At 40.9% G+C, this 21739-nt stretch overlaps 1 protein-coding gene across 1 annotated transcript in view; it reads right to left on the bottom strand.

Moving 5' to 3' along the window:
* Window positions 1-20812, bottom strand: part of MYO5C (myosin VC) — a 139451-nt gene extending 118639 nt beyond the window's left edge. The window contains exon 1 of the mRNA XM_043981982.1: window positions 20698-20812. Within this exon, the coding sequence (XP_043837917.1) occupies window positions 20698-20724 (27 nt within the window). The 5' untranslated portion in view covers window positions 20725-20812. The remainder of the gene's footprint in view (window positions 1-20697) is intronic.
* Window positions 20813-21739: the final 927 nt, after the last annotated feature.

Below are 21739 nucleotides of genomic sequence, written 5' to 3'. Positions count from 1 at the left end.
GCATGATGAGAGTTGGAAAGTTTTCTTGTAGAGGGTAGGATTTTACCTAGGACTTGAAGTCAGAGAAATAGGAGGAGGAAATAAAGACAGCCAGTGACAAAATGACTAGAAAAGTTAGGTTGAGGTAATTGTGATGAAATATTTTACAAGTTCAACAGAGTTGATATTTTACTCTAGAAACAATAAGGATCTATTGGAGTTTATTGAGGAGAAAAGGGAAGAAAGATAGAGGCTAGATTTATACTTCAGGAAAATAACTTTAGCAGCAGCTGTGTGAAGGCTGGATTGGAGTGGGGAAAGACTTGAAGAGAGGAGACGAAATAGACCACTTCAATAGTTCATGGTAAAGGTCATGGTAAAGGTCATGAGGGTCTGAGATAGGTGGTGGCTAGGGATGTGTGGCACAATTGTACAAGGTACTAGAGATACAAGGGAGATGCTTCTTAGGGATTATCAAAGCTAGAGAAAAGAAAATACCAAAGCAGTTCTTGCCCTCTAACCACCCCAGTCCTAACCAAAGACCAAAGCAAATAGTTACAGATTTCAGCTCATCTGGAAATGACCCAAAACAGGACTAGAATAATAACAACCTCAAGTTGCTTGAATTTTTCTATTGAGGTCCAGAGTCCTTGTCCATAGATGTTCAACCAGTTTCTCAGAAGCAGGTTAGGGCTCTTTAGTTTTAGGGAAAAAATAGGATCATACAGTCATAAATTGGGGTATTTGCCCCATATTCAGTGAAAAAGTACTTTAGGAACAGCACACACAAGAAGAGAGGTAACAAGTGTGAAAATGGGGATAAGATTAATTGAGAATTGAGAAACATTAGTAAAAGAAAAATACATCAAATGTTCTTGGAAAAATGCCTAAAGCGTTTAATCATTGTTTCAGAAAAAATATTCTTGACAATGTTTCTGACCACTTTTAATTATTCCTTCCCACCCAGAAATGTGATGATTTCATCTTCGATGTTTACAAAATGTATGCTTCTGATGTTAGCACGTGAATCATTACTTATCTATTTTTATATAAATGAACAGACTTCTGAAAACTGAGATGGAAGCCTTATCACTGAATAAATATTTACTGAACACTTTTTATGTGAAAGACCTTTGGTTAAGCACTATAGAAGTTCCACAGAGAAGTAAAGACTTGAGTCCTGACCTACAGGAGTTTACAATCTAGTTTATAAATAGGAAAACTTGGCAAGTTTATAAAAAAATAATACCAGGAGGGGAAAAAAAGATAATAGTGACTGCCTTAAATTATTGAGACTAACATGACATTTTTTCTCTTCTGCAAAATGATAGTATTTTATTTTATTCTCCAATTACATGTAAAGATTGTCTTCAACATTCATTTTTGTAAGCTTGAGTTCCAAATTTTTCTCCCTCTCTCCCTTCCTTTCCCCCCTCAGTTACTGTCAATGCCACTGTCCCTTCTTCCTCCCCCACAGCTCCCCAGAACAAATGAACTCAGAGAATGAGGCAAGTGGCTTCTCTCTCCTATCACTTTATTTTTGTTTTGTTTTGTTTTTAGTGAGGCAATCGGGGTCAAGTGACTTGCCCAGGGTCACACAGCTAGTAAGTGTCAAGTGCCTGAGGCAGGATTTGAACTCAGGTCCTCCTGAATCCAGGGCCAGTGCTCTATCCACTGTGCCACCTAGCTGCCCCTCTCCTATCACTTTAAAAAATCCAGGTGAGGGGCAGCTAGGTGGCACAGTGGATAAAGCACCAGCCCTGGATTTAGGATGACCTGAGTTCAAATCTGGCCTCAGACACTTGATAGTTACTAGCTGTGTAACCCTGGGCAAGTCACTTAACCCTCATTGCCCCACCCAAAAAAAAAATCCAGCTGAAGCAAAAGCTGGCCAGGTTGAAGACCAGAAAAGCTACCAACCCTACTCAATACGCTCCAGTGATTCTCTATGGCCTCTGGATCAAATACAAAATGTTCTGTTTGGTGTTCAAAGCCCTATATAACCTTGCCCCTTCCTACCTTCCCAGTCTTCTTACACTGTAATCTCTGAGATGTACTTTTTGATCCAATGACACTGGCTTCCTGGCTGTTCCATGAACATGACACTCCACCTCTCAGCTCTGGACATTTTCTCTGGCTCTCCCCTCTATGCCTGGAACATCCTGACAACTAACCTTCTGGCTTCCTTTAAATCCCAACAAAAGTCCTACCTGCTACAGGAAGTTGTCTCCAAATCCTCTTAGTTCTCATCCCTTCTCTTGGTTAATTATTTCCTACTTATCCTATTTATTTCCTATTATTTATCCTATTTATTACCTATTATATCCTCTTTATTTATTGTTTGTACATATTTGTTTGCATGTTGTCTCCCCCATTACAGTGTAAGCTCCTTGAGGAAAGGGACTGGCTCTTCTTTTTTTTCTACCTGCAGCTCATCACAGTGCCTGGCACACAGCAGGCACTTTGTAAATGTTTATTGATTGACTTAACTACTGACTAGTTGTATAACTACAGGCAAGCCACTTAACCTCTCTAATCTTTAGTTTCTGCATTAGTAAAATGAGGAGGTTGAACTCAATGATCTCTATGGTCCCTTTAGGTTCCAAATCTCTGTGCTATAATTTCCATTTCTTCTCTAAAACATAGAGTATGAGGAAAGAATGGGAGCATTTTTAGCTATTACTGGCATAAGAACCACATTGTGTGACTTTTCCAGTGTCATTTTTTTCATATGCTAATATCAATTAATTTTTTTTGGCAGGGCAATGGTGGTTAAGTGACTTGCCCAGGGTCACACAGCTAGTAAGTGTCAAGTGTCTGAGGCCGAATTTGAACTCAGATACTCCTGAATCCAGGGCTGGTGCTTTATCCACTGTGCCACCTAGCTACCCCATCAATTAAATTTAACAGGCACCAACTGTATACTAGGAACATGTGTTAAGTGCTTGATTAAGAACAAAAATGAACAAATCTCTACCTTCAAAGAGCTTACCTTCTACTGGTAAGAAGATAATTAAATCCAAAGTATATACAAAATAAATGTGAGTACTTTTGAGGCCTGGGCAAGAAAAAACATCAGGGGAAATCAGGACATTAAAAGGATTCAATTGGATAATACCAAATTAGAATCACAGCATTTTAGGGCATTAGTGAAATAATAACTGAACTTGATCAAAACCATTGTTAAAGATTTTTTTTCTCTAAAACAATGATCAAACATTTTGTTAGTTTAAAAAAAAACACATGAAAAAACTATTCACATTTCATGAACATGACTGAGTCTCTTCCCTTTGGGGGTCTTGGTTTCCTTATCCGTAAAATGAAAGAGTTGAACTAGATGGTCTTTATGTTTTCTTCTAGCTTAACAATTCTGATTCTTTTTGGAATGAGATATTTTCACTTACACACTTGTATGGGTTTAACTCAGTTCATGACATGTGGGTTGTGGCTTATTAATGATTGAAAAGCTCTCTGAAAACAAGGACTAACATAGAAAAGTTGGTTGAAGGCAATGTTAGTTACCCAAGAGATTAAAAATATGCCTTAAATGTTCTATTACATCAGAGTAATTTATCAAGTCATATGAAAAACAAAAACCCCACCACGAACCAACCACATTTACCATCTACAAAAGCAGGACAATCCTTCTGGAAGTATACTTGGGACAGAAAAATTCTCATTCCTAATGCATAACAACTTTGTAGATGCAAGAGAGAGGTTCCTCCAGCTATTCATGGCACATTAAGCTTAAACCCAGCTATTATTCGTTTGGCAACTACTTTAATTCTTATTCACATCTGCTAAATCAATGACAAGATAGAAAAAAAAACAAGCTTTATTATGTATAAGGAAACACACGGACATCATTTTAAAATATAATAGACATTATTTAGGCAAGAATATAGAATTCTTCCTCTTGGGAGAGAATCCAGCTGCTGCATTTCACCTCAGCCAAGCTCTTAGATCCTCTAATTTCTGTCCAACTCCATGTACATATTGATTTGTTTCTCCCATCATCCAGCAGGGCTTCATTCTTGTATTGGTTAAACTGCTCTAAGAAACAGCACAGTCAGATTTAGTGCCTAGTTCTACTTTTCAGAGTAGAAAGCTTGTTCAAATAGGGCAGGTTGGAGCTTTTGAAATCTCAAGCAAGATTTTCTCATCTTTATCCTTTCTTCTGTGATAAGGTCTTGCATAGTGGATCATACAGAACATGTGTAGCTATTTTCTATCCAGTTCTAATCGACAGTGTAGGAAACTATGAGGACGCTGTTTTGGGGCCATTTGGTGAACTGCTGCTGAAAAGATTTGGCATTCCAGTATGATGTGAAATATCCTGAGTGGTCCCTCAGCCAGGAACCTCACCCTGTTCCTGGAGTAAGGGTGTGGGACGCCACATCTCTTCAGAGAATAGACAGATCCTAGCTGATACTCCCTTGGCTTTTGTGCTCCAGCTAGCAAGATGCGACTCCAGTCAAGAATGGAGAGAGACATCTAAAACTACCTTAGGGTCATGGTGAATCTGCCCAAGTTTCAGATAGGATTGGAGGATTTATGCAAATGAGCTTCTGTGGGGTTCTGGATGCTTTGTCTCTATTTCCTTTCTGTTATTAGAGGACCTTGTGTGGGTGGCACCAGCTTCTGGGGAGAACAAGGATGAAAGAGAGAGTGAACAAAAGGATGATGGAGAAAAACAGAGACAGATAGAGAGCACCTTCAGACTCCCACTTTATGACAAAGTTGATCACTGTGTTTCTTGAGAGACATCTCTCTGTGAGAAGAGTGAGGAAAATACACGAAAGGTTTTCTGATTCCCCTTCCCTTTGCTTATTTAACAGGCATCCATTAGGGCTTGTTCTGTTGTTATTTCTTTTGTTTTATTATTTTGATCCTGTTTTCTCTTCACATACCCGGACATGTTCATTTTCTTGTTCATGCTCAGATCACAGTTAGTGCGCAATGGGGGTAAAGCTCTGACCGTTCCAATTACACAGAAATAAACTGGCTAGGCGGTTTCCTTCCTGATTTAGGTTAGGGATTTCAGACCATAACAAATTATTAAACCTAAGCTGGGGTTGGATAAATAAAAAATAGATTATTTTGCATTTTATTAACAACTCTATGAAATCCCCAAAGAGCAGACAGAGAATTCCACATGCATCTGGGGCTATCACTTCTGGATCAAGCCTATTGACTGTTGGGCCTAGGAGTGACTGATAAGGTATCCCCAGATTCTAGATAAACAAAGGAGGAGGTAGACAACAGATTTCTAGTGTGGGTCCTCATAAGGATGGAGGAATAGCTTTAGAACAGAAGAGCTGAAGGAAGGGAAGGTTGGTGGTCTTAAAGAGGAAGTAATACCAGGACATTGGATGTATGAGAAGTAGTAAGAGGTTGCTGGAAATGTAAGTACCACTTGTCAAAAAAAAAAATTTCATGCACTTGACAACTTTACCTGGCCCTATGATTAATTGCTTTAGGTTGGGTAGTTACCACCCAGAGGTGTAGGTCTTCCATGAGTGGCAGGTAGAATAGCCTAATGGAAAGAGTGCCAGAGTCGGTGTCTTGGAGTCCAGAGACTTGTTTCTGAATCACACTTGTAGGCAGTTCACAACCACTCTTAGCCAGTTATCTCATATGTAAAAGGGAGATAATGATATTCATATGACCTATCTATGATAGGATCATGACCTCAGCATTTCTCTCTCCCCTTACCACGTAGGTTAGGCTAGTTCTTTACTTAAAAAGCAAAGAAGCTGTCCCCAAGACTCCATTGCTCTAGGGACCTAAGGCTCAAGACACATTGATACAACTTCCTATTGGCCATATGCAGCTTGCCAGTTACATAAAGGAAGAAGACAGATATACTTAGAATTGGGATCCTTCAGATTTGGTGGATGGTGGAAATTCCAAGGCCCTGGAGGTCACCACACTCTGTCCTGCTGATCAGATCATATGGAGGTGGAATATTAATCATATATCCAAGTTAAATGCTACGGTATCCTTGTCGAATATCCTTTCTACATTATGGGTAATAGTCCTCCATTTTTGAACCAAGATTTGTTTGTTTTGGTGAGGCAATTGGGGTTAAGTGACTTGCCCAGGGTCACACAGCTAGTAAGTGTCAAGTGTCTGAGGCCGGATTTGAACTCAGGTCCTCCTGAATCCAGGGTCAGTGCTTTATCCACTTCCCCCTAGTCCTCCTTTTTTAACTGATGAGTGACCTTCATTCTCTAAATTAAGAAGGGAGCAACCTAAGTCAAGTCTGCCTATTATACAAACTCAAAGGGCCATTGTGGGGGACGTACTTTGCAAAGTTTACAGTTTTATATAAATCTGTTGTTAGCCAAAGACTTGACATCAGTGGGCATGGGGTGGCCAAAGGGCATTCCTATCATGAAACCTTAGATCCTGATAAAGTGTCTCTATGAGGTGTCTATGGGTTCCCAGAAATCACCAAGACAGACAAAGAGTCCTGTGATATGTCTAGAAGCTTCTTTCTTCAACTTTAACTCAGGGGTAGGGAGCCAGAAAAGAGGAAAACAGGGAAGGTGACAAATACATGCTACCACATAGTATCATTATGACTATACTGTACCGATTCTACTTGGCAGGACCTCCAAGGGAAAGGCCTGGGGTTTTCAGGGTTTTTGCTCTTTCCTGGGATCCAAATAAATTAGATACTCTGAAGATTTGGACTCCTATGTTAAACCCCAAATCTAGTTTGAAGAAATGGCTGAAAGCCCATGGATCAGTATGGAGAAAATCCTACTGATAAGAATTCCCCTCTGACTGCATTAATCACTTAGTATTCCTTCAATTAAAGACTGTTCTGCTTAATGCCATATTCATACATGCTCTTTCATGCCACAGTAGGTCTAGAGGGGGCCAAGTCCTCAATGTGGCTCCTGGAATAATGAGCCCAGAATATTCCCTGGGTAGGCAAGTCACAGCTAGGTGGTGGAATAGAGAGAATGCTGGGCCTAGAGTCGAGAAGACTTATCAAATCTGGTCTCAGGCATTTTCTAGCTTTGTGACCCTGGGCAAGTCATTTAACTTTGTTTGCCTCATCTGTAAAATGAGCTAGAAAAAGAAATTGCAAGCGACTGTGGTATCTGCCAAGAAAACCACAAATGGTGTCACAGAGAGTCAGGCTCGACTGAACAATAAGCAAGTCACAACCTTTCTATTTACATTTGAATTCAGACCTTCCTGAGAAGCTGGGAATGTGAAAAACCTCAAAATATAGAACAAAGCCATACTATAAAGCTATTTAGCTTCCTCACCCGGTCTCCCTGATCTTCACTCCATTTCTGAGATCATTTGTCAAGCTAATCTTAAGAAACTGAATAGATTTAGCTCTGTGACAGAGATTCTTGACCAGAGGCCCATGAATAGATTTCAAGGTGTCTGTGAACTTGAATGGGAGGGGAAAAATACATCTTTATTTTCACTAACATCTAACAGAAATTTATTATTTCCCTTAATTATTTATTCTGACAAGAATTATTATTAATTATTATTCTGACGAGAAGTCTGGAGGTTTTGCCAGAATGCCAGCAGGGTCCATGGCACATCAAATGGTTAAGGACCCATGTTCTATAAGGATGCCTGTTCATACTGTCCTTGCAGGAGATAATAAAATATTTAGGATCCTTATGCCTAAAGAGAAATATAAAGGTAAATAAAAAACCAATCTCTTTCTATATTCAGGAAGCCTACAATCTAGTAGGGGAGACAGGACTTGCACGTGACAGTTAGAATACTTAAAGCCTTTCCCAATGCTGTTCTTGCCCACCTTTCCAGACTTATTTCACATTATTTCCTGTCACATATTCTATGTTCCAGCCACACACCGTGTGCATCCAGCAGTGCAAGCCAGGAATATTTTCCCCCTCACCCCCTCCTCTGGGAATCCATGGTTGCATTCTAGGCTCAGCCCAAGTGCCAACCCTTCCACCTGGACAGTCCCAACCCCCCAAATTATTAGCTTTCCCTTCCCACACAATGGCTTTGTATTTGGAATTTTATTATCTAGGTACCTACCTTATCTATATATCTACCTTTCAAGGCTTCTTACACCTTATTCCACATGTAATCTGGTCCAGTACCACTGGTCTCCTGACTAAATCACAAATAAGACACTCCATCTCTTAGCTCTGAGCATTCTTTCTGGCTGTCACCCATTCCTGGAATGTTCTCCCTCTTCCACTCTAACTAATGGCCTTTCTCACTTCCTCTAAGTCTAACTAAAATCCCACCTCCTACAGGAAGCCTTCCCCAACCCCCCCCCCCCAATTCCAGTTCCTTCTTTTAATTATTTCCTATTTATCCTGTGCATAGCTTATTTTATATATATTTGTTTGTATGTTGTCACCCCTTTTAGATTGTAAGCTCCTTGAAGGCAGGGAATGTCTCTTGCCTAGCACAGTGCCTGGCATGTTGTTGTTGTTTAGTTGTGTCCAATTCTTTGTGATCCTATGGACTGCAGTATATCAATACTGTCCACAGGGTTTTCATGGTAAAGATCCTGGAGCGGTTTGCTATTTCCTTCTCCAGTAAAGTGACAGCATCATGCAGCTAGTAAGTGTCTGAAGTGGGATATGAACTCAGATCTTCCTGACTCCAAGCCCACCTCTCTATCCTGGCAGATAGTAGGCATTTAATCAATGTTTATTGATTGATGTATATGCCCCACCCCCAGTAAAATTTAAGCTCTTTGAAGCTAGATATCATCTTCAGGTTGGCTTTTGTATCCTTGGTGCCTGTCACATAGTAGGTGATTAATAATTCTAATTGAATTGAATACAAATCAGAAAGAGACAAGTACAGAGCATGCCAACAATTAAATTAAATCAAAACAGAATAGGTGGGGCAGCTAGATGGCGCAGTGGATAAAGCACTCGGCCCTGGATTCAGGAGTACCTGAGTTCAAATCCAGCCTCAGACACTTAACACTTACTAGCTGTGTGACCCTGGGCAAGTCACTTAACCCCAATTGCCTCACAAACAAACAAACAAAAAAAACCAGAATAGGTAACAAGGTAAATTAATAATTACAAAGTGAAATTTTCTAGTGATAAAGTCACATTTGGAAAATTTACCATTCATTCCCCAAACAGATCAAAGAAAGCAAAATAACCCAGATATACAGAAATATTTATGGCAATGAATTGGAAACTAATGGGGGTTTCCATTAATTGGGGAATGGCCTGCAGGATTTTTTTGTGTCATATGAATATAACATAATAATATGCCATAAGAAATGAAAGGGATGGTTTTAAAGAAATGGGAAGATTTTCGTGAACTGTTGCAGAGGAAAGTGAGCAGAACCAAGAGAACAATTTATTTAACAACAACAGTGTAAAGACAAAAGACTGAAAGACTTAAGAGTACTTAGAAACATCAATACAAAGACTAACCACAATTCCAGAAGACCCATGAAGAAGCATGCTACTTAACTCCTGATAGAGGAAAAAATGCAATCAAGATACACAGTGCACATATTTCTTGGGCATGGGCAATGTGGAAATTGGTCTCGCTTGACTACATATTTGTTATAAGGGTTTTGTCTGCCTTTTTTATAATGGGTAAAAGGTGGGAAGAAGAGAAAATTAATGCTTATTCATTGAAAAACAAACAAAACTGCAGGTAAAGAATCCCTTTTCCTCTCCCTGTTGAGATAAACATCCCTGTTGTCTTGGCTAACAAATTCCTTTCCTCGAGTTCCCCTAACTAAACTAATCACTATAATTTCACCATCTTCTCATAGTTGCATTACGAAACTCAGGTGACTGTTGTTGTTTTTAAGTGCTTAAAATGAAAAACACTACAGAACTACCCACAGTTGCTGATTTGGGTGTTGGGGTGGGGGGCTGGCCCTCTGATTTAATCAATGCAGGAAGCTCCTTACATCCTACTTCAAGGTCACCACCTCCATGGAATGCCACCTACACTCCAGTCATAACTATTTTCCTCTTTCCCCTTATCCAGTAACCATGGGCTCAGGAACCATCTCTGATAAGTGGCCTATCACCTTATCTTGTCTGGAATTAGAATTCCTTTGTACTCCCTGACCACCATTTCCAAACTTGCTGTCACTGTTCATATGTGATCCTCCATTCCAGTTCCTCTATGAGCTGTCTTGACTATTAGAATGTAAGTTCCTTGAGGGCAAGGTCTAGCTTGTTTCTTGTATTTGTATCCCCAGTGTTTAGTACACAGCCTGCCACATAGTAAGCCCTAATAAATGCTGTATCATCCATCTCACTATCTTGTTATCCCTCTACTTAACAAGGGACTGGCCATTATCACCCTAAACCAAAGATGAATCTGAGTATGTATCACAAGGGTAACAGAGGACTGCCCAATGAGCCCAATCTTGATATGCAATTCCTGCATGGACTTTGGAGAATATGTAGACATTCTGTAACTGGTTTTGTTCTGCTCACACCATGGTGAACAGAAGCCTCTTTGATTGGCTGCAGTTGTGTAACCAGAACTGGGCACTGGTTAAGACACTAATCCACCAAAAGCTATTACTTCTGTTCAACTGACTTCTTCCTACTGGGAGGCATTTCAGTAAGAGAAGAGACAATATCATAAGGGAAGATCTCTTGGCTCCTCTTCAACTGAAGCCAACATGTAGCCTCATTTGTTCTTTCATGTCAGGTAAAGGAGGTTGGAAACCATGACCATGTGAATTTCAAAAGGCCAAAAAAATAAGCCACAAGGAGGTCGAGGAAGGGAGTCTTTGCCAGGGGCTTGGAGCCAGTGAGTCTAGCTTTGAGGACCAGAATAACAAGGAGCTGTCTCCATGACCCAGCCTAGCCATAGATGAGACAAGGCCTCCTCCAGCAGTGAAACTGAATGGGGATGAGAACTTGATGAGATACAATGCTCTGTAGAAATGTCATTAAGGGTGAACCAGGCATTTATTTCCAGAGCTGACTATCTCCTGAGACTGAAGTGGCTAAGGAGACAATGTATTCTGAAGTGTTTGGGGGAAGGGATGTTTATAACTCGATTCTTGCCATATCTGCTAATAAATATCCTGTAAAGAATTAATTGTTATTTGAGGTTTTCATGCCTCTTCGCCCTGGGGCTCCGCAAACCTAACGGTGCTCCACCCACTGGTTGTAGCCGTTGCCAGGGCTCTGGCACCTCAAGTCATCACCACTCGCCGACGCCTACATGGGCCTGGCAAAATTATAATGATTGGAAGCCTAGTGAGGGCAGTCATGTGACTGTTAGAGCAGCCATCCCATTGGCTGGGGCTGTGTCTGCTGCGTATTCTCAGCTGATTCCTGGGCGGTGGTATCTTTTGAGGTTGTATAATTTCCCTTTCCCCATTTTATTTCCTTTCCCTTGATCCTACTGATCCTGTTTGTGTTTTTTTTGAAATTCGTTCTTGTTAAAATAAATCCTGTTTTGTTTTGAGGGAGGCTGCCGGTCTCCTTCCTTGCCCCAATATTTCAGCGAGCTGCTTAGCTAACACTCCCCAATTAAAAATTGGTCCCCACAATCCTTTTGTAAAAGTTAATTGACATTAATTGGTCAAATTAAGGGTTCTTAGCTTTTTGGAGTGTCATGGTCTCCTTTGGCATTCAGGGAAGAAGTGTATGGAACTCTCATCAAAATAATATTTTTTGAAAAGAAAATTCACAATTGAAGAAAATGCTATTGTTATGAAGAAAATGTTTTGTTAAAAATAAAGATATATTTTCCTCCCATTCAAGTTCATAGATCCCCAAAATGATATCATCAGACTTTTTTTTTTTTTTTTGAAGGGAGAATCTAGGCAGTGAAGAGGCCTTTTCCCCATCTAAGAAACTGATGTTAATTTACTCTGGGATAATGAGTGCCTCCAGGAATCCCTTCAAACAGTATCCACAGGAACAATTTAAACAAAGTGGGTGAAAATAAATACAGTATTATTGCTTTGAGTGCAGACACCCACCCCAACATTTAGCTTTTTTACTAAATAGTAGACTTGAGCTGCTAAAATTTAGACTTGGGTTCCATTCACGGATCACATCTTTTAAGTACTAAATATTGACAAAGCACTAGTATGTGAAAATGGAGCTAATCAGGCCAAACAGATATTTTGAAGTCCCCCCCCCCCAATTGAAGGTTCTCCTGAACATGAAATAAATGAATATTTCCATAGATCCCAGGTTAAGAATCCTTGGGTTAAATGGAATTTGGACAACTAGTCACTGGCAGCTAACAGTGGGGAGAACCACCTGGAATTTAAGATTGAGCCAATAACATTACAGAAGTGACACCCGGGGCAGCTAGGTGGCACAGTGGATAAAGCACCGGCCCTGGATTCAGGAGTACCTGAGTTCAAATCCGGCCTCAGACACTTGACACTTACTAGCTGTGTGACCCTGGGCAAGTCACTTAACCCCCATTGCCCCACAAAAAAAAAACAAAACAGAAGTGACACCCAACCTCTCCATGGTACCCACAGAACTCTGAGACATAGAGTACTTGGTACATGTATATTTGTCTCTCTCTCCAGTGAGGAAACTCTCTACCAAAGCAGGTCAGGAAAAATTCTTGTGCAATGTACAATCTCAGAGATAGAAGCCTGGGGTGTTTATATGAGTGATAATCATTTTAAAAGTATAAATTAATAGGAATATATAAGATACATGGGCAGCTAGGTGGTAGAATGAATAGAGTCCTGGGTCTGGAATCAGGAAGATTTGTGTACAAATTCAGACTCAAACATTTTACTAGCTGTGAGACCCTGGGCAAGTCACTAAACCAATTTGCCTCAGTTTCCTCATCTGTAAAATGATCTGGTCAAGGAAATGGCAAGCCGCTCCACTATCTTTACAAAGAAAACCCCAAAAAGGGTCATGAGGAATTGGACATGACTTAAAAGGACTGAATAACAACAAAAAATAAGATACATATAGAGTAAATGGAATGTCATCTCTAGAGAAGACTAGTTAAATTAGTTGCTCAGTGTCACAGAGCCAGTTTGTGTCAGAGGTGGACCTTGAACCCAGGTTGTCCTGATTCCAGAAGCCAGCTCTTCACTTAACTACAATGCCTTTCTATATTGCTAATATAGTACATAACAAATAAGCTCTGAGGTAATACTGGGTATTTGGTGATTTCACCAAAATTCTGAACCAGAAGGTCATAGTTCTCTTCCATGTTCTAGTGAAACAAATTTTGTATAGATAATGTTTGGTTACAACCTGGAAATATCACTTTATTTCATGCTCAGGGAACCTCCACACTGGAAGAAACTTTGAAACATCTTAGGTATGGCCTGATTAGGGCAGCTAGATGGGGCAAAGCATCTGGCCTGAAGTCAGGAAGACTCATCTTTCCGAGTTTAAATCTGGCCTCAGACATATACTAGCTGTGTGTCCCCGGTCAAGTCACTTAACCCTGTTTGCCTCAGTTTTCTCATCTGTAAAATTAACTGGAGAAGGAAATGGTAATGCACTCCAGTATCTTTGCCAAGAAAACCCCAAATATGGTCTTGGAGAGTCGGACACAGCTGAAAAATGATTGAACAACAACATGGTTTGATTGGCTTTGTCAATATTCACTACTTAAACCATGTGATCTGTGAATGGAGCCCAAGTCTAAATTCTACAACTTTTCAGTTGAAAAGTTAAATGCTAGGGTAGTATGCCTGTACTCAAAGCAATAATTCTGTATTTTTTCCTACTTTTATTAAATTGTTCCTGTGTACATGGTTTGAAGGCTGTTAGGATTCCAAGGTAAACTTGCAAGTTTCTGATTGGAGAAAACCACCTCCTCACTGATAAATTCCCCCCAGAAGTATGACTCTATCCTTGCAGTTTCTGGTGCCTCCATTGGCAAATGCAACTAGTCAATTTAAATCAACATGACTGAAACCCTGCCTTATAAGTAAACACAGGGCATGGTTTACTCAACCCTATTAAGTCACACCCTCCCTCCCTCCATTACATTTTCCTGCCCACAAGGAGATGATTCATTCCTTTGCATACATAGAGAAGTGATGATACACTTGAGAAGGGTTAATATAGCTCATGCAAAGAATATTATCAACTCTTTAAAGGACATCACTTCTTCAGGACTCTTTCATCAAATTATGCCACATGAGAAAAGGTGGCCCACAAAACACAGGTCTAAATGGTGGAGGTGGGGACTGGACTGTGATGATTTCACTGATAGGAACTCTGGTGGTGAATTTCCTCTACCAGTGGAGGTTGGTACCTTTTCTGCAACTTTCTGTCTTAAGAGAGTTGCCCAGAATTACACAGCCCTCTGTCTGTCCATTACTTGACTAGACCTCTCTAGGTGATAAGAAGAAACCTACAAAGAAAAAGAGCTTCCCTCTTTGTCCCTTCCCAGAACGTAAAGTAGTTTATCTAAGTTGAAGCAGGTTTTTGTAAATGGTCAAATTCTTCCCACAGTATAGTACCTTAGGGATCATTGTTCTCAGGTAATACCAGAAAACAAACACACACACACACACACACACACACACACACACGTTATAGTTTCTCCCTCTATCTTCACTCTCAAAGGAATCATTTGACATGATTGTGTAAAGAACTCACTTAAAATTGCCTAAACTAGCTTCCAGGAACTGATGAACTTAATAATTTAATCAATCCTCTAAACTTGTATACAAGCAATTTATTTTCAGTAATAGACTTGAATAGCATTAAAAAAAAATTTTTTTTGGACAGGGCAATGAGGGTTAAGTGACTTGCCCAGGGTCACACAGTAAGTGTCAAGTGTCTGAGGTCTGATTTAAACTCAGGTCTTCCTGAATCCAGGGCTGGTGCTTTATCCATTGTGCCACCTAGCTGTCCTTGATCCAGGCTAATATTTATGCTGTTTTGTTAAGGAGTAAAAGATGAGCAGCTCAGCGGGATTCCTTAAGTGTTGTGCATCTGGGTTTTAAGAAGCCTATGATAATATCTCTCATAACATCCATGTTCTATACTGGGGCTCACACTTAGGTGAACTGAAAAAAAAAAACACATTCCCCCAAAATGTTAATTAGTGGATTGATGTCAGCTGGTGGCATGTTGTCAAGAGGTACATTTGGCTCTCTATTGACATTTTTACAATGTGGTGGTGGGTATTTCTGAACATTCAGACTCTGACTTACTTCAAACAAAAATCTGTTTTGTTCCTGCAGAACTGGTGTATGTTAGTTATCCCCAGGGAATGATCATTTTACTTCTTTGCCTAAGATTTTCTTTGAGGGTCTAATACCTTGGACTGTCCTTATTCAGGAAATAATGGGTATCTCCCCAATTCAACAAAGGGGTATAATTCCACCATATGCAAATTTCAGAGCCTATCTGAAGCAATGGGTCCAGTCATGGGGCCATATTTTAAGGGAGAGCACTGACAATTTGGAACGTCTTCAGAGAAGGGTGACTGAAATGGTGAGAGGACTAGAAATCATGAAATAAGAGGAAGAACTAGAAGAACTGCGGATGTTAGATTGGGAAAAAAGAATTAGGGGAGATCCAATAGTCCCTTTTCAAACTCCTTTCTGGATTATTATGAATTATTCATGTGCTGTCCCTTAACTGGTGGTGTCCCTTGGGTTCCTATCTAGGGTCCCTCTTTAACTATCATTTTCTCTTCATCATGATCCCATCAGCTTCCTCGGGTTTGGTTTCTCTAAATAGGTGATGATTTCCTAAACCCAATAACCAGTCCTATCTGCTTTTCTGAGCTCCAATCTTTGATCACCATACTTGTTGTGAACACCATATGTTCAATCCTTTCTGACTCTTCATGACCCCATTTGGGGCTTTCTTGGCAAAGATATTGGAGTGGTTTGCCACTTCATTTTACAAATGAGGAAACTGAGGCAAACAGGATTAAGTGACTTGCCCTCAGTCACACAGCTGTGTGACCAGATTTGAACTCAGGAAGATGTGTTCCTGACTCCATGCTTGTCACTCTATTCACTGCACACCACCTAGCTGCCCAATGGCTGTTAGCCACTTCTATTTGGATATCCCAAAGGATCTCAAACCCCACATGATAAAAATACAGAACTCATTATCTTCCCACTTGAACCTAACTTCTCGAAAGTCTCTTATTTCTGTTGAGGGTACCAACAACCTTGTAGTAACCTAGGTTTGCAACCTCAGAGTCATATTATGCAATAACTTCCTAATTGGTCTCCCTCATTATAATCTTTCTCTTTTCCAAGCCATGTTCTATGTGGTTGTCAAAAATAATCTTTTTCCCCAAATTTTTAAACATTTTTATTTCAAGTTTTGAGTCCCAAATTCTATCCCTCCCTCCCTTCTCCTTGACATGGTAAGGAATCAGATATAGCTTGTACATGTACAATTATATAAAACATTTCCATATTAGTCATTTTGAACAGGAAGACAAAAGAAAAAATGAAAGAAAGTGGAAAATAGCATCTTTCATTCTGCATTCAATCAATATCAGTTCTTTTTGTGGAGGTGGATAATATACTCCATCATTAGTCCTTTGGAATTGTCTTAGCTAAGTCATTCATAGTACTTCATTGAACAATATTGCTATTACTGTGTACAATGTTCTCCTGGTCCTGTTCACTTCACTATGTATCAGTTCATGTAAGTCTTTCCAGGTTTTTCTCAAATCATCTTGCTTGTCATTTCTTATGTAATGATTGGAATGACGCCACCTGCTGGAGACTTACTATAGAAAAGCTCTGCCGTGAAAGGAAGGTCTTTGAGGGCAAGGCCATGCAGCTTTTCTTTGGCATCAGGAAGTGACGTTTGCTGGTGGGAGGAGGAAGGGGGAGCTGACGCTCTGATTCTCTCTCTCTCTCTCTCTCTTTCCTTTGGACTCTGGTGGAGAGCGGAGCTAGAAATGTGCTCTCCCTTAAATAGATAGGAATCTAGGCCTTTCTCTCTCTTTACCAAATTCTTATTCTCCTTAATAAATGCTTAAAAGCCTAACTCTTGCTGAAGCTTATAATTTACTGGTGACCACTCATTAGATATTTTAGACAGAATAGCTAGAATTTTAGCCCTTAACATTTATAGCACAATAATATTCCATTACAATCATGTATCACAGCTTGTTTAGCCATTCCCCAATTGATGGGCATCCCTTTGATTTCCCATTCTTAGCCACCACAAAAAGAGCTGCTATAAATCTTTTCATACAAATAGGTCCTTTTCCCTTTTCCAAAATCATCTTAAAGCATATGTATGGCCATGCTACTTTCCTGCTTAAGAACCTTTAGTGGATCCCTATAACTTCTAGGATAAATTACCAACTTCTCAGCCTGGTCATTTAAAGACACTCACAATTTGATGTCACTATATGAAGCTTACCTTTTCACAGGTTTCTCACATTACTTTCAGCCTGTTTTGGCCAAAATGTTTTAATTAACTTTTCCCTGAACTTTTAGAATATCTCAATTTATTCTGGAACCACTTTCCACACAGAACATTTTCTGATCCCCTCTCCTTCCTTAAATTATCTTGTATCAAATTACCATAAGACCACAGGTTTTGAGCTAGAAGGGACTTTGGAATTCATCGAGTCCAGTTCTCTCATTTTACAAATGAGGAATCTAAGTCCTAGAGAGATTAAGTCACTTGCCCAGGGTCATACAGTAAATATCTGAGGCAGCATTTGAACTCAGGTCTTCCTGATTTCAAATCTAAACTGGACCTACTACAATTACCCCTGGAACAATTATTAGTTTCTTGAGGGACTGTTTTTTAATACTTATCTCCTTGTTCATTAAAGGTATTTGATAAATGCTTGTTGAATTGACTAACTCGTTTACAATTGAAGAGTCATCAAGTGGAAGGAGAATGAGATTTACTTCATGTTTTTCCAGAGGGCAGATCTAAGACCAACAGTTATGAGATAATCAGTCCTGTTTTGGGCATACTGGGTTTAAAGTGCCTATGATACATCCAGTTCAAGATGTCTACTAGGCAGTAGTGATGCAGAAATGGTGCTCAAGACTAGAGACAGATTAGGACTGGATATATACTTGACTGTATAGAGGTGATAACTGAACCCAAGAGAGCTGATAAGGATATCAAGGGAGAACATACAGAGAGAAAAGAATACAGGATAGAACACTGTAGCATACTCACAGTATGGTAATCCAATGGATGGTAATCCATTGAATGAGAGCTTCTTGAGAGCAAGGATTGATTCATTCTTTATACTTGTATCCTCAACAAGTAGCACACTGACACATAATAGGTTCTTGTTAAGATAAATAGTTGTTAATCGATCCATCAAAATAGGCCAGGAAAGGACAATCAGGTAGCAAGAAAACCAACACAGGAGAGAGTAATCAGTGTAAAGTGCTGCTGAGAGGTCGAGAAGAATACGGATTGTTGGATTGAACAATTAAGAAATCATCAGTAACTTTGGATCAAGCATTTTCTGTTGAGTGATGAGGTTGCAAGCCAGACTGCAAGAGGTTGACAGAAGAATAAGTGGAGATGGCACAGTGGTCAAAATGACATTCCTAAAACATGAGATTTCCATGTTAACTTTCCCCATCAAAATAAACCAGTAATTTCCAATAATCTCTACAATCAGTTTCAGACACCCATGTTTGGCATTTAAAACCATATTTAACAACCTGCTCTCCAAAAGCACAGAATACACTTAAGAACTTCACCATTTGGCCTCAGGCCACCTTTACAAGATTTTTATGCATTACTACCTTTTGGGAACTCCACACTCCCATCAAATTGACTAACTTACTGGTTTTTTGTTTTGTTTTGTTTTTTGTTTTTTTCGGGGCAGTGGGGGTTAAGTGACTTGCCCAAGGTTACACAGCTAGTAAGTGTCAAGTGTCTGAGGCCAAATTTGAACTCAGGAACTCCTGAATCCAGGGCTGGTGCTTTATCCACTGCACCACCTAGCTGCCCCAACTTACTGTTACTCATACATGATATTCCAGTCCCATCCTTGTAGCTTTTCACAGGCTATCCCCCTATTCTTGGAATATACTCACTCCTGCTCCTTAGAATCTTTAGCTCTCTAGCTGGTTCAGCTCAAGCACTACTTCCTAAAAGACATTTCCTAACTCCTCTCCCTGCCATCAATACCCCCCCCCCATTTGTGATGTATTTACTTTGTATCTACTTATGCAAAGTATAATGTGTCTCATCAGATAGAAGATAAATTCTTTGAAGAAAGGGACTTACTCCTTTTGTCTTTGTATCTCCAGAAACTAGCCTACATTGTTGTTGAGTCATTTCATCCCTGTTAAGACTCCTGGTGACCCCATTTGGGGTTTTCTTGGCAAAGATACTAGAGTAGTTTATCATTTCCTTCTCCAGCTCATTTTACAGATGAGAAAACTGAGGCAAACAGGGTTAAGTGACTTGCCCAAAGTGACACAGCTAATAAGTGTCTGGGGCTGCATTTGAACTCATGAACATGAGAGTCTTCCTGATTCCAGGCCCAGTGCTCTACCCACTGCACCCACCAATTGACAATTCCTTACACTTAGATTAATATCTTCTGGGTTTTTATGACTTTCAGATGGAGACAGCTTTAATATTTTATTCAAATCACCAATTAAGCTAATCTTAGAAGCATTTCATTTCCTCTTTCATTAATAATTGAGAGAGTATGGGAAGCTCTATGAAATGCCAGAACAGGTCTCGTCCAATCTAGAAATGAAATTTTAAAAAGTACCTCCAAGAGGCAAGGTCCTGATACTAGTTTTCCTCTGACCCTTGATGTCTTGTTGCCTAGCAACTGTCATTTGTAGTTTCTCATTATATTTCGAATCAGGGGCCTAAATTGAAGTTTTTAATGAAGTTGAATATGTTACATGGTCAATGTTTAACAACCTGCTCTCCAAAAGGGAAGGTCACATTTAAGATTAATTTGCTTTATTTTATTTTCCCTATCACTTTCTCAAGTCTAGCTAATCAACCAAATAATAAATTGAACCCTGATTTGCACCTGTTTCCTCTCCCAAATGAAAACAAAACAAACCACTAACACTGAAATTTTAACAATCGGCTCTGGTACAAGCTGGTGCCAGCATATGTGTGTGCATGGGTTTGTATCTGTATTGGTATCATATATGTAAATATTTACATTCCTAAGAAGAGGAACGAGGAGACACCACCAGAGAAAGGAGCTTCCCTTGTGGAATGTAAGCTTTCTGAGGGCAGCTACTATTGCTCATTTTCATTTCACTGGCTGTATGCCAGCCTTGCACACGCACGGGTTTAAAAAAAAAGTTTATTGGACTTGACAGCAGATCACGAGAAAGGAGCAGTTATAGAAGGGGATCCTCCTAGACGGGGAACTCCTAAGCCTCCCCCCCTCAGTCAGAAACTTCTCTGTGTGACTTCTCCAGAGGGGCTGCCAGGCCCTGCCTTGTCCCAACAGTTCCCAGCTGCCAATCCTCTTCCTTCCAGGGCCGGGGCCTCGGGGTGAGCCCAGACCCCAGAGTTACTAATGCGAACCCGCAGATTCAGATTTGGACTCCAACTTCTCCCTGTCCTCGGGTGGCGGAGGGGAAGGGTACCAGAGAGGTAGCTAGTGCTCCGGAACCCGGGTTCCAGGCTCGGAACACAACGGCTCCATACGGTCCCCGGGCCTGGCCCCGCCCCGCCTGGCAGGTGCCCTAGGTACAGTCAGCATTCGCGTTGGCCCCGAACGGATCCTGGGCTCAAAGCCCCCTCCACTCCCTGACACACGCAGCCCAGGCTCCCATCCTACCTGCGTGTACAGCTCAGCCACTGCCATGAGCTCGGCGGCCGAGTCCCGGGAAGCAGGAGCCCCCCGAGGCCGAAGTTGCGCTCCCCAAGGATCGTTAAGGAGCGGGAGGAGGAGGAGTTAGGAATCCGGCGTCTTGGGCCCCAGAGGGCGGGGAGTCCGGGAGAGACTGGTGAGGTTCTAGCAGCCAAGCGAGCCCGGGCGGAGCTCCGGGGAGCCGCTCCAGGGGGAGGAGGCTACGTGAGGGGTAAAGGGAGGCGGGGCGCGAGCTCCCAGGTGCCTCGGTTTGCAGGTAAGCCTCTCCGAGGCAAAGGATGGGCAGAGCATCAGTCTGTGGCCGAAGGCCCGAGCAGCCGCTAAGACGCTACTGCGCCCCAGGAGGGTGGGGCGGGGGGAGGGAGAATTTGCGAGAAGTAGTTCCGTCCAGGTGTTCCGAGAAGTTCCACTGGGAAAATAACTAAGAGCTGGCGGGGAGAAGAGGAAAAGGAGCGAGACTAGAAAGAACTTCTATTCCCCGGGATTGGTCCACCAGAGCTCGGGGCCTGGGAAATCCTTCTTGCCTATTGGCTGTGGGGATGTTAGGATGTAAACTGAGCTCTCTCGGTCCGAGAGCAGCGGGCCACAGGTGGTGGTAAAACTTGAACTGGCAAAAGCGCAGAGCACCAACCGACCCCAGCCCTCATTATAAACGTGTGTGAGTGTGAGTGTGTGAGAGTGAGAATACGTGAAACTTCCCCTCAGCTATATTTATCCTTAGCACTTTATTCTTCCCTCAGCTCCTTACATTTCCTTCCACTTTGCAGTCGGTTATTTGAAGGGGAAGTATGGGCAAATAATAAAATTTGCCAAGTCGTGGATGTGATTAAATCTTTTTTTTTTACTGAACATCATTCTAAAATATTTATTAAAGTACACCAAATATGTACGGGATTTTCTGTTCAGTCACCGAAAAGATTGTGCTGCCCTCAATCTAAAAAGAATGTAGGAATGCAGACAATACATAAAATAAACTAAAAAATGCAAGTGTAGAAAGAGTTAATAAATG

The sequence above is a fragment of the Dromiciops gliroides genome, chromosome 2 (genome assembly GCF_019393635.1).
Source record: "Dromiciops gliroides isolate mDroGli1 chromosome 2, mDroGli1.pri, whole genome shotgun sequence".
NCBI classification, from domain to species: Eukaryota; Metazoa; Chordata; class Mammalia; order Microbiotheria; family Microbiotheriidae; genus Dromiciops; species Dromiciops gliroides.
This window is presented reverse-complemented; position numbering and strand designations above follow the sequence as displayed.